At 31.8% G+C, this 14,847-nt stretch overlaps 1 protein-coding gene across 1 annotated transcript in view; it reads right to left on the reverse strand.

The window, feature by feature from the left end:
• The window catches only part of ARRB1_6 (Beta-arrestin-1), a 94,693-nt gene that overhangs the window by 47,149 nt on the left and 32,697 nt on the right, over window positions 1-14,847 (reverse strand). The window contains exons 4-5 of the mRNA XM_051218376.1: window positions 11,388-11,794; window positions 9,020-9,082 (exon numbers count right to left, since the gene is read on the reverse strand). Coding sequence (XP_051073045.1) covers window positions 9,020-9,082; window positions 11,388-11,794 — 470 coding nt within the window. The remainder of the gene's footprint in view (window positions 1-9,019; window positions 9,083-11,387; window positions 11,795-14,847) is intronic.

A 14,847-nucleotide genomic window follows, 5' to 3' on the forward strand; every position in this document is an offset into this window, starting at 1 on the left:
GAAAATGAAAGCACTATATTTACACTTTTATCTTAACTCTACGTTTCCTTAAGAATTTGTATTCAGAACCGCAAACTAAATTATGTTCGATAAATCTATGTTCAATAGCAAATACGACACCACTTTGACCAGAACCAACCCTTTATATTTTCGAATTTAATCAGCTGTTGATATTATATAACCATGGTAACTGTCGGCATAACGTTCAACATGGTGAAACATCACTGATCAAAATTCAACCTAGGTTATTACAGAAATTGAAACACTTTTTACATCATCTACTGAACTCAGTAATGAATTTCTCATCAGATGATGGTCAAATTTTCTAACAACAAAAATAGATACAATATAATTATGATTGGAAATTAAATGAATGTAAAAGTGTTCCTTAATTATATTATCCATTAAACTAATCACAAGAACGGCAAAAATAATCTCCTGAAAATAGTGTTTATTTATTTTTTTAAATACATAAACATTGGTCCAAAGAAGCATCAAATATATAAGAGCCACCTAAATCATTCGACTTCTGTGAGAGCTGGAATACTATCGGGGTGCCAAAACTGCAGTAGGTGATTTTCTTGGGGAGCACCTCCTCGAGCCTTTCACCTAGAGGTCTAATGCATATGGTAGTAGAGCAATGTTAGGAGATGCAGTCTCATGGAAGCCGCTATTTGTTTTCTCAGTATCCGGATATTTGCTTTTCGTCTTCTCAATTTCATAAAAAAACAGTAACACTGCGAGAAGAACATTAGTAGAATATCTCTGGGAGTGATTGTATACTCGTGGTAACGTGAGAGCGTTTCGAAAGGGGGGGCTGGTCCTTCCCATCCTCAGTCATATCAGGGCATTAAGAGGCCTTGAAAATACAGATATTAATATTTAAACAGACAAGCCGATAAAAGAAACTCTATATTATGAAAGGAAGGTGTCATATAAAAATTCCCTTTTCTATATGGAGCTTACCACAGTTATAAACTTTCAGTCTATCAATAAGTTGTTTAAAAGAAAAACAAGAAAAAAAACCCTAATTCTTTTTCTTATCACAAAATTGATAACTGACAGTTGGTTTGCATCTTTAATTTTCTGTAAATATTTTTGCAGAAATAGAGCGATAGTTTATCAACAATAAGTCAAAGTCCAAAATCAATTAAATGGAAAATTCCCATCATATTAAAACAAAATTAAATGAACAAAGAATATTCTTCTGAATAATTTTTTACCAGGTCCTACAATTATATAGCTGAATTAATAATCCATAAGATTGGTCAGGTACGTCATTTGAAATTATAACATGTAAATCAAGGGTTGTTTGCTAAAGAGTCTCATGCTAAGATGAAACGGCCGTTTAGTGCTTCTAGGTTTTCAATGATGGCCTAACATTGATCCATTCATGATATCAATCTAAACTCAATAATCTCCACAACCCTATACTGATATAGAATAAAATAAAATCGTTAATGCTTGGGTGACATATATGAAGCGTTCACTTGAATAAGCTTATACGTTAAATGAAGTTCTGATATAAATGATTCAGAACTGAACTATTAAAATGTTATAATATCCACAAAAACACTTTTCTGTTAATAATCATCATATACTCACTAGTGACTGGCTTCAAGATGTATAAAGTGGAGTTCTAGTGAGAAGCCCTGATCAGAATATTTCAATCGTGCTTGTTGTGAGGCAATTACTCACTGAAGACAATGGTGGATGGTGGCGCAATATCGTGGATTGATCGAAGTTAGACACTGTTGAATGCCGGCTCAGTGGTTTAAAGCCTAAGTGTTTGCGCACGAGACTGAAAGTCCTAGGTACAAGTTCCGCATGCAGGATTGTAGGTGTGCACTGATTAGTCGCACACTAGGACGAAACGGCCGTCCACTGCTTCTACATTTTCAATGGTAATCTAACATTATTTGATTCATGAACTCAACTATTAGAATACTATAATATCTACATAAACCCCTTTCTGAGAATAAATATGGTTCACATGAGGTGAGAGAGAGAGAGAGAGAATAATGTAATTACAAATCAGAAATTAGCTTATATGTAGAATAATATGAACTAGTCACGAATTAGTAGGTTGGAGTGAATTCTAAACAAATTTCTCAAAAAGGTTAGCAATCGTAACAATAATGTTTTATATGACCAACAATCCATGATTGATGTATTACAATTTTAAATGAAATTTCACTGGTTAAAATCATGAGTCAATTGAAGCTAGACCACCATGGAAAACCTGGAAGCACTGAAATGACTTAAACCTGACAAATTTTATGGATTATTAATTTGGATATTAAATTGTAGAATTTAATGAGAAATTGCCAAAAAGAATATTCGTCATTTATATAATTGTGTTTTAAATGGAAAATATTTAGATTAATAGTAAACAAAATCAAACTATAAAAAATCTCACCAATTTGACAAATGAAACTACATATACACTTAATAAGAAAAATTATTTGTCATCTATAATATGGAATTAACCTATTGGATTTATATCTGGTAAAATGACATTTTTCTTCTGGTAAGCAAAATAATTCGGATCCCTTAATCAGACACTATCAGTAACAACCTATCGTGGCAGAGAACAAACCACATTCCAGCGGAGAAACGAATCAGGAAGAAGAGCTGGAAGTGAATAGGACACACAATAAGTAAGTAAGTAAGTAAGTAAGTAAGTAAGTAAGTAAGTAAGTAAGTAAGTAAGTAAGTAAGTAAGTAAGTAAGTAGAGGTAAAGTAAAGTAAGTAAGTAGCAAGTAATGGTAAAGTAAGTAAGTAAAGTAAGTAAGTAAGTAAGTAGTAAGTAAGTAAGTAAGTGAAGTAAGTAAGTAAGTATGTATGTATGTATGTATGTAAATATGATACATACAACGACAGTGATAGAAACTGTGGAATAAATCTGTTTTTTGAACATAAAACAATTAAGTTACTGCTTAGATACAAAATAGTGTGATATTATCAATTAAATAATTGGCTTTTAAAAGCTTTTAATAAACTATGTATCAGCATTAGTAACTAAATCTAGATTTTTAATCATAATAATTATTTTTCTTTTTCTGATAAAATAAAATGATTAAATTATCTATTTATGTACTAGATCTTGATTATGTACAGATTATAAAATTTATAGTGAATGGAAAAGGTAGAGAATGATTGTTGAATCGTCTAATCAAAATCAGTCTAATTCAATAAGTGATTAAATTATTTCTGTTTAGATCACGAATACATGAGATCGCAATTTAATAGAACAATATTATTTAAAGTGTTTTGTATAGTGGTGATAACAGTGGGATGTAAATTATGTGTTTTATCTTAGTTGTGACTGATTAGAATTTTCTTTTGTTAATATTTAAGGCTGCAACTGATCAATCTTTGTTTGAATATCTAAATCTAGCGACAGCATTTCGAATATCGGGTGCGTAGTTATAGCCTTGAATACCAATGATGCGAAATAACAAATTCTCTGTAGAAACCCTTAAACTTTTCAATTTTGTTAGATTTCAATAGAGCAATACAAAGATTACATTAATCTGAAGAATGTGATGTATTTGCGATATACATTTTGAATAATCTGACCATTCATATACTTTCCATGGCATTTTTAGAAACTAATGAAAGTTATCAGTATGGGGTTGTGCGGGTTCAGTTTTTGATTGAGACTATGAATCGATCAATGTCAGACCACCTTTGAAAACCTAGAAGCACTGGATGGCCGTCTGGTCCCAGTGTGGGACTCCTCAGCATTGTGTATCTACAATCCTATACGCGGGATTCGAACTCAGGACGTTCGGTCGCGAGAACGCTTAACATATAGACCATTGCGCCGGCATCTAATGGTGTTAATTAGGTAACATATTGAATAATTGTAGTGATAACTGTTGATCAATTGAAATAAATCGAGTTGACTGCTCCTCTAGACAATAGTTGACGAACTTTGAAAGCATAGGGATTTAGAGACTCAGAATGTAAGGAGGAGACAGAGTAATTGTATCTGCAATAATGCGAACGAATTTGAGCCATACACCCTAATCACCAACCATCGGTTACGAAAATCTCGTAGACCCAAATCAAGTTGTCTACATCTGTTAACAATATGGAGCAATTCAATTGTCACTGACTTTCATAGACTCACGTCACGTCTTAGTATGGTGATGCATTACCCTCTTCCATACTACTATTATCACAGACAGGCGGTAGTTGAGCCTACGCAACAGATTTTCGAACTAATTCTGTTGGTTAGAATTCGCCACCCAAGCGTCTGAACAATAACATACGGAGGTCCTGGCTACATTCTAAGTGACACAAGATGGCGAAAGAAAACCTAAATTTCGAGTACGTTTAGAGACTTCGTCAGTTAGCAATTCACGAGGACTAATAAGACTTTCAAAACAAGTGCTCAACTCTCTAATTTCTCAGAATTAATTTATGTGTTGACAACCAGTCAGTTTTACTTGAATTTAAATAATTTTATGGATAATACCAGTCGGTGATGCAGATGAATTGCAGATTGGACTAATTACAATGAGTCGGTTTACCGTATCCAGGTATTCATTTACTACAATTCTTTTGTTCCATTCTTTTTAACCAACTTCTTGAACAAAAAAATGACAATCTATTTCATAATAATAACAGACCATTTTTATTAAATAAATTTACTCAGGCAGAAATTTGAAAATCAAACCTATGAGATATTAAATGAAAAATATTAAAAATAGTTCAACATGGATGTATCCAAATAATAGTTGATGTGTAGTTGAATCTAAAGACTTTCTTAACGTTGTTACATCCTGGTGAAGACTAAATTACGGGTAACTACTGTGAACTAATAATGGACTAATATTATATATATATATATATAAATATATATATATGTCCCTATTGTGTAATTGCTTAGTAACTAGATTATGTATATCTGTATTCCTCTTATTCTGAGCTTCATTTTGACCCATAGATTATTATACAATTTACTATTCTTAAGTTATGTTCAGTTTATTGATTACAGTCTTCCGCGTTCACAGCCAGTGTTTTGGCTTGATTTTGTATAACTGATATCTTCTATTTTATGGTGCGCTGAGGTCTGTTTGGCTGGTATATAAACCAAGTATGTTTGAAGTAAACGATTCGCATAGTGGGAACTGTTATTGGCTTCCTGCAATAAAGTAGACCAGCTAAGCAAACAGTGCATCAACAAAGACGCTAGGCTGCTCATACTGGTCGAACGTCATTGGTTTAGCACAGTACTAAGATTGTATAAGTCGTATTCCGATTCGAGAATAAATCATGTCTTAAAGTCACAAAAAACCTCATGTTTTAATAGTTGCGATTATGAGTCAATCGAAGCAAGACCACTATGGAAAACCTGGAAGCACTGGATGGCCGTCTCGTCATATTGTGGGACTCCTCAGCAGTGCGTATACACGATCCTGCCCTGTGGGATTTCAACCCAGGACCTATCAGTCTCGCGCGCGAGCAATTAACCACTAGACCACTGAGCCGGCATCTAATGGTATTAATGTCTAACTCCAACCAATCCACGAAACTGAGCCACCGTCCACCACTCTTCGCAATGAGTTAGTATCTCACAACAGACCTGGTTGAACTCCACTGCTTCTCACCAGAACTCCAGGATATACTTGTTGAAGTCAGTCATTAGTGAGCGTGTGTTGATTAGTATCAGAATGGGTTTTGTGGAGATTGTCTACGGTGATCTTGCTTCAATTGACTCATGATCTCATGATGTAAAAAGAAAACTTATGCTAAATAAATTATGGACCACTTTTACATATAACGTAACTGTTAACTTCAAGTGGATTTTAATGTTAAAAATTGTATAACAATGAACATAACTAACATTTATACCATCTACTTATCTTATCGAATAAGTGTGATTACCTAACTATACTGTGTATTTATTCCCGTTAGAATTAACATTTCAATCCATAATAGTCTTACATTTAAGCCATGGAAATGAAAGCTTCTGGTTTTTTCTTAAACTTTATATAGCCTACAGAAATCTATGAAATATGTAAAGATACTTAATAATCTTTCTTCTCATAACTATATATATATATATATATATATATATATATATATATATATATGTATATTCTAACATATCATTCATCCATTGAATGATTCTATTAACTTAATCTACCTAACAGATATTTTTTTTATTTCAGTGACTACACGTCAATTGTAGACACTGTTTGAGTCAATTATCTCTCATTGTAACTATCTACTTGTTTACTTGTTTTTTTCTTCTTTTTTTATAAATAAGGATTATTAAAATGAATGTTCATTATTTTTTTCTTGTTTCAAAAAAGGAAAATAAACAAAGTTAAATTTGAAAACGAAATAAAAACATAATACAAAATTGTATCTAAGAGAATTTTTGGTTTGTTGTTAATTTTTTTTTAAAAAGAACAATAATGTCAGTTAGATTTGTGAATAGAAATAAAAAAAACTTAGATCATGATGTGAATATTAGGTCTAAAACAATTAGTCCAATTTGATAAATTACGATAATGCAATAAAAAAGTGAAATTTATTAGAATTATGTAATGATATAACTCCTCCCGGAGTCCCTCCGGGAAGATGTAAAAACCTTTACATATTTGGGCAGCATATTTACAACTGAGGAATATCTGGAACTCAAAGCAACTATCAACCAACACCAAGGTCAGGATTTTCAATACGAATGTCAAGACAGTTCTACTATATGGGGCAGAAACCTGGAGAACTACGAAAGCCATCATCCAGAAGATACAGGTGTTTATTAACAGTTGTCTACGCAAAATACTTCAGATCCGTTGGCCGGATACTATTAGCAACAACGTACTGTGGGAGAGAACAAACCAGATCCCAGCGGAGGACGAAATCAGGAAGAAGCGCTGGAAGTGGATAAGACACACATTGAGGAAAGCACCCAACTGCGTCACAAGACATGCCCTCACATGGAATCATGAAGGCCAAAGGAGAAGAGGAAGACCAAAGAACACATTACGCTGAGGATGAAAATAGACATGAGAAAAATGAACAAGAATTGGATGGAACTAGAAAAGAAGGCCCAGGACAGAGTGCGTAGGAGAATGCTGGTCGGCGGCTCATGCTCTATTGGGAATAACAGGCGTAAGTAAGTAAGTATGTGATGATATATTAGTGCATTACATTTCCAACAATCTGATCACACACATAAACTTGTTAAGATATTTTTATATAAAAATTAAAAGGTCAACTAGACAGGTTAAAGTTAAGTCATAACAAGGAAAAATAATAATATTAAAGTATTTTCAATAGTTGAGATCATGATCCAATTAAAGCTAGACCAACATGGAAAACCTGGAAGCACTGAACGGCTGTTTCGTCCTATTGTGGGACTCCTCAGCAGTGTGCATCCATGACCCCACCTCGCAGGATTCGAACCCGCTACCTATCAATCTCGCGTCAGGCACTCAACCAACCAGACCATTGAGCCGGCCGGTATCCAACGGTGTTAATGTCTTACTTCAACTAATCCACGAAATTGAGCCACCGTACACCATTGTCTTCAGTGAGTTACTATCTCACAAATGACCCTGGCGCGAAACCAGTAGGTCCTGGGTTAAGATCTCGTGAGGCGAGGTCGTGGATGCGCACTGCTGAGGAGTCCCACAATAGGACGAAACGGGTGTCCAGCGCTTCCAGGTTTTCCATGGTGATCTAGTTTCAATTGACTCATGATCTCAACTGTTGAAATTACTACAATCTCCACAAAACTCCTTTTGATAATATTAAAGTACACAAAAACAAATGTGATTACCACTCTTGATAATAAATCAGTATTACCATGGTAGGTTAAGTGTAATGACAAATTGTTTTTTGAACACATAAAGGGGGTTTCAATTTCCGTATAACTAAGGCTTCAATAAACCTTAGTATACGTCCATGAAGGCTTTTGTATAACACTACAAATGCTGTGACTTGATGTCAACCTTATGACCAATCTCAATCAAATGTTTCTCAATCGAGGATGATGTCTCTCTATCCTGTGATCTTATTTGATCATTGGAATCCATTTGTTTCTGCAACCATTTTGTTATGTGTTCACCCACCCTTAATTGCAAATCATGATTGCTTCTCCCTATGTACGTGTTTCAACACATACGTTTAATCTATCTAGTTTAATTTTTATATAAAAATGTCTTAACAAATATACGTGTGATCAGATTGTTCGAAATGTATTGTGTAAATATATCACATAATTCTGATAAACTTCGTCTTCTCATTGCATATCAGAAGTGAATATTATTATTAGAATGTAAACATAAATCCAAAGTAAAGTATAAATCATATCCTTCAATAGATTAACTAGCTAGCAACTAAATTCATTTCATTTATAGCAAAATTAAGAAAATAAACATCTAGATATATATACATATTAACTGACTAAAATTGATTATAATTCACTTAAGTCTGTTAGTAACGGAATAATTCATATTCTTTCTAATAATGTTTTATTAGGATTAGTGTTTTAAATCTAAATTCAGTCTCCTTTTTTATAATTTGGATAGGAAAATTCATTCTTCTTTTTTTTCTAAGTATGGTGATTTTGTTCTTCAACAAGAAAGAAATATCATAAATAATAATGATAATAATAATAGTAATAATGATAATAGGAGTAAGTAAACTAATAAGATAAAGTCAAATTCTATTCTGTTTTAATATTACTACTACTACTACTGATATTGATACTACTAATAATACTATTACTGAATTGTTTCTAGGCCTATATCACAAAGATAAATTTATTACTTTAAAACGACTAAACCAATTCCCATTTATTATTTACTTTAACAATATTTAAGTTTCGCTTTTTTATAAAATGCATTTATTCAAGACAGGAAATCAGTCAGTTAATTCAGTCAGTTCATGTCCCAATTTCTCTGATATTGTAGATACTGAATATAAATGCTTTCTTTTTTTGTTTTTTTTAAAAAAATAAATGCTGTAATAAAATAGTTTGTTGGTACTTACTTTATTATTGCTTCCTTGGGTTGTTTGAATAGCAACTGATGAAGGAGATGTGGATGGAGGTAACTGAAAATTTAATTGAAAAAATCTGACAGTTGATATAAATCAATATAAGTAGTTCAGAATAAATAGCTAATATTGATTAACTAGGAAAATTTAGAAAGGGATATTACTGTAAACATTTACTTCTATCATTTTGTCGTAGAATCAGCAGTACTAAGTAGAACAGATGTTATTGAGTTAGTAATGCAAACTATTTGGGATTGCGACACACGGAATCGAATTCAGTTCCTTTTGTTTCAAATGCCTACCGTGTTATTCAATTAGCAAATGAATTCAGAAAATCTTCCGATTGTGTATGATTCTTTATTTCATTTGCGATAGAATAGATTATCTCATGCGAAATGGGAAGAAATGGCTTTCTTAGATTCTAATGTTAGTTATGGTACATTTACTCAATAAAGCCTGTAACATAATAGCTCAATGAAGCAGTTTGCAAGTGAAGTATAAATGTCATGGAACTAGCAACAATCGGATAATTCATATCATTGAAAACTAAATCAAGATATTTTTCATGTTTGTAATATTTGATCACTGAGTAATATGCACTGTCAAATTTTCTAGTCTTTAGTCCGGATCAAACTTCAATCATCAGGTTTTAATATCGCTTCCAACCTAAAAAAATCAACATAACGGTACACTTTGTTTAAGGTTAAATGGTTGAAGTAAATCCGTGAAAATCTCTAAGCATGATTTTTGTGATAGTGGACATGTTCAAACAAGACCTAGAAAAACTCCACAAAGAACTGAAGCTACCTAGCTCGTTCAAACTATGTTAGCGTTATAACCACAGAGGTTGACGACTATTCTTCTGTTGTGCAGAAATGAGTTTTGTACTAATTAGATACATTGTAACTAAATATATGTTTATCCACGAGAAAATGTTAGAAATGAAATGTAATTGAAAATAACCTTTTGGATATCAAGTTAATCAGTTGAAGAAACTATTATACTTATAACTATATTGATAAATGAAACGAAAAAAGAGGAACATCGCTCCGTGATGAATTCAAATCAATCTAACTTATTCATATAAGAGTATATCATAATTTTTCTTTGACCTTATTCTGGAATCCATGTCCTATTGGATTATGCAGGATTTGAAGAACAATATGAAATGTTTTAAGTCTTATTGAATGGCCTAATAAAACTCATTTAGATCATTTGAGTATAAATTCTAGGCTTTTATAAAGTGTTACCCTTATCCTCACTCTGAATGGTCTTACATAAGAATCAGCAGGTTTTCACTGACCAAATGCTTATCTATTTCATTTACTTATTAATTTTTAATAATGATTACTTCTAAACAAAAAATGAATAAACAAAGATGGATATTGACTATTAGTGAAATTCGCGACGCGCGTTTCGTTCTGTTTAGAACTCGTCAGCTGGATAAACCTGCATCTCAGAGTTGATGTTCAATCCAGGAATTGAACCCAGTACCATTCGCTTCAAACGTCATCACGTTATCCACTTAGTTACTGGGTCCTGATATTCACTTTCTTGTGAAACGTAGTGAAGTTTAAAATCACTTGGTTTTGTTTGATTGAATCTTACAATTGATTTTATGATTAAAGTTGATTACTCTCTAATAAGCATATAATAATTCTTGTCACATTGCTTCGATATTGTCTTAAGTCACAAGTATTGTAAGCAAAGATAGACAGTGGTTAGTAGTGGAATCCAGGATGTGTGCACATATGCTAATACAAGACTGATCAATTGTAGTACTAAACATCAAAGAGGAAGATTCAACTAAACCACACCAAGTGAAACAAAATGAATAACCCGAATATATTTTATTTGGAAAAAATTTGTTTTAATCAAACGAAATATGTTTCCTTCATTAAATAAGTCTAATTTTGAGATGATCAGAATAACATAGTTCTATTATAAACTAGCTATTAACAAACTTCAAGAAGTATTTCTTGGAGTTCTATTTAGAAGTTAAGACCAGTGGAGTTCAACCGGGTCTGTTATAAGACAATAACTCACTGAAGACAGTGATGAATATGTCGCTCGGTTTCATGGATTACTTGAAGTTAGACATTAAAACCGTCGGATACCGGCCGTCTCAGTGGCCTAGTGGTTAAGTGCTCACATGCGAGACTGATATGTCCTGAGTTCGAATCTCTTGAGGTGGGATCGTGGATGCCCACTGTTGAGAAATCCTACAGTAAGATGAAATGGCCGTCCACTGCTTCTACTGTTTTCCATAATGATCTAACTTCAATTGACTTATGATCTCAACTATTAAAAAAACAACAATAATATTCATTGAATAATTAAAACAATAAATAAATCCACTTACAAATATACGAAATGGTATAGTATGTTGATTACATTTATTAATTAATTTTAATTGAAATGGTGATAAATCATTGATCGTTAAAGTTTGACTAAATATTCCATAGGAATCATCACTTAATACAATCGATGAAATATCTTCAATCGATTCAATTTTCTTTTTTATTTTTCTTTTAAATTTATTTTTCCATGTTTTTTTAGTTTGATTTTTTATATTATTATAAATAGGTAATTGTTTATCAATAATTAATGAATGATTTGGCCATAAACATTTTGTATAAATTAATAATTCTTTTTGAAATGTCAATCCTAATACATCTAAATCATCACGACCAAAACGATATGAACATGTAAAGATTAAGAAAACATATTCGGTATTCTTTATATCTTGTGATATTAATAGAACTCCATCTGTATAATGAAATTTAAAACAAACAAAAAAGAAAAGAAAAAAGAAAAATGCATTTAGTAACAATTATAAGAGTTTGTAATAAGTTTTGTTTTAGTGATTTGGGATCTGATTCTAAGTAAGATCGTTTCTGATTGCTATTGAGATATACCTATTGTCAATCCTTGTATATAATTATCGATTTAAATAATGGCGTTAGTCAATAACAGAATTAAATAAGTCAAATAATATGAGGATGAACTTCGAATCTGTATATTTTATACAATCTTTGATCCAGACAAAATATTGGTAAAGTGAAAAGAAGAGAGTAAAGTGAAATAACGTGCGATGGAGAAGGTATGTGAGTCAACTTCATTTAGTACTAGCGTTAATCAATATTTATAGTCACACAAAAATAAGTTACAGACATGTGATAAATAATGGGATAAGAAGAGCATACATATATGCGCTCATATAAAAACAGTCAAGATTGATAAGTGAATAATTAACAAAGTCAAAATGTGACTCAATTAGAATGAATAAATTGGACTGTTCAAAAGCTAGAATAAGGTATATGGACTTAACATAATAACCGAAACTACAAGTTAATTCAATATCATTAATAAATTACTCTAACACAGTTAATTAATGTTATGATTTGTCGTTTGAATGCTTATTGTCTTGGCTCTTTTAATGCTACCTTTTGTATCTGGTCATCGCTGATTGTTATTTCGGAAACGCTTATCATTTATACTCGGAACAAGAGACCTCTGCAATTCCCACGATGCAAAAGTTAGAACACAAAGACTGGTATAAGTGATGATTTATTAACCCCAAAACACGACGACGACAACAACACTAGTAGAAAATACACTCATTTATATATTGATTGTACACTCATTTTGATTAATAACTAGGATGAAATCACATATAAGAAACATACTTAGAGTTATTACAAATCACATATTGAGCGTAGTTCACGTCAATGGAATACAAGAATATCGTATATTAAACAGAATAAAATATCATACGAGAAAAGAAAAGAGTAACCATTACATTGAATCAAACGGAAGTAATCCTGAACAATAACTCATGATGAGTAAACTCAATCGAAAATTGACTTTTCTTTCCATCATATCAATCAAAACAAATAACAAAAATCTTTTGTTAAAAATTAAATTATCAGTTTAGTATGTACACATACATGGATACTGGTTTCTTTGTTGAAGCATGCTGACTTGTATGAAACTTTATTCAAAGACTTTCTTAAACAGAGCAAGAACAACGATTGGAGTAGAATAATATGTTTTTTATTATATTTCGTTAGATTCTTATCAGCTCCTTACAACCTAAATGATTTGAAAATCATTGTTTATCTATTAATCAAACTATTTTGATCATTCTAGAGATTCTTTCAAATGAACAGTTGATAATTGAATTTGAACAAATAATCGAATGTATATTGCTAAGGAATCAAATAAACCTTCTGGTTTCTATGTATTATTGATTTTTGTTTAGAAAACCGATTTACAAAAAGAAAAAAGAAAAGTTCCTTGAAAGTGAATTTTAGAAAATGTTTCCGGAATCATATCTTATTATAATCAGAGAAAGTAGTTTTGTGGATAATATAGAAATTATTTAGTAGTTGAATTCATTAGTCAATTGAAGATAGACCATTGTAGAAAATTCGGAAGAACTGTATGGTTGCTTTGTCCTAGTATTAGACTTTTTATTAGTGTACATTTACGATCCTGTCTCGTGAGATACGAACCCAGGACCTAACAGTCTTACACGCGTACCTGTAGATTACTGAGTTGGTCGGTATCTAGTGGTGTTAATGTCTAACTTCAACCGATCCACGAAGTTGCACCACTAGAGATCCAAATGATAAATTTATTAAAGAATAAACTTTTCATTGAAATATCAAATTATACTAATATGAAAATAAAATGGAAAGTTTTTCTTCCCTTAGATATTACGTATAGTTAATTAATGTGTAATACATGTTATATAACAGATGTATTACAGTCTAGTACACTAAAATTTATTGCATAGATATAATCATGATTATTTAGCTAATGAACAGTACTCGTAAACATAGTTCCGTTTATTATCTTACAGAGAACAAGAAGAAATATTGATGCAGAATAATATGTTATTCATTTTATTTCGTTAGGTTCGCATCAGCCCCTTTACAACCTAAATTATTTGAAAATTAACATTAGTACAGATATTGACATATTTATACATACGACAGTGATTAAAGATGAATACATATATGATGATCTTGAGAAAATTCCGATAGAGTTCAATAAGGTCATAAAAATTGCTTGTTTCGGAGAAAATAAATGAAGTTTGAGAGGTAAAGTTTCAGAACATTTAACTAGTGATTAGAACGCATGGAGTTAACAAATATTAGGTGATTGTGTAATTAATATGGTGAAGATTTGTAGCTCAGGTGGATGATTTTGGTGGAGTTTTGTTCTCTGAGCTGGATGGTTTGGTCGTGGAGCTTTCATCGTTCTTCTGAACGACATCATCAGCACAAACTTCAGATAGAAGTGAAGTGTTCGAACAAGAACCAATCAACATCGAGGTGCACAGGACAAGCTGTGAAACACATATGGAGAAATTCGAACACTTCACTTCTATCTGACGTTTGTGCTGATGATGTCGTTCAGAAGAACGATGAAAGCTCCACGATCAAACCATCCAGCTCAGAGAACAAAACTCCACCAAAATTGTGTAATTAAGTATAATAATAAAGAAAGATATGAATTGAAATCAATCAGTTATAAATTAAATAAAAAAGACAATGATGTAATTTAAACTTCAGAAAGAGTTGAAATAATGAATGACGTAATTAATAAAAAGCGGGGTTTAATGTTACAAAGGCAAACAAAAATTTATTACTGTCTTTTTTGTATACATAGATCTGGTTTTAGACGTTTGATTGTGATCGTTTCGGCAAATTTCAAAGGGTTGGAATTAGATTGTTTGTTAATCACCTTGAAGGACTTCAGTGTATCGACTTTATATCCTGCATCAATGAGATGTTTTGCGATGACATTACTGA

This window comes from Schistosoma haematobium, chromosome 1, assembly GCF_000699445.3.
Source record: "Schistosoma haematobium chromosome 1, whole genome shotgun sequence".
NCBI classification, from domain to species: domain Eukaryota; kingdom Metazoa; phylum Platyhelminthes; class Trematoda; order Strigeidida; family Schistosomatidae; genus Schistosoma; species Schistosoma haematobium.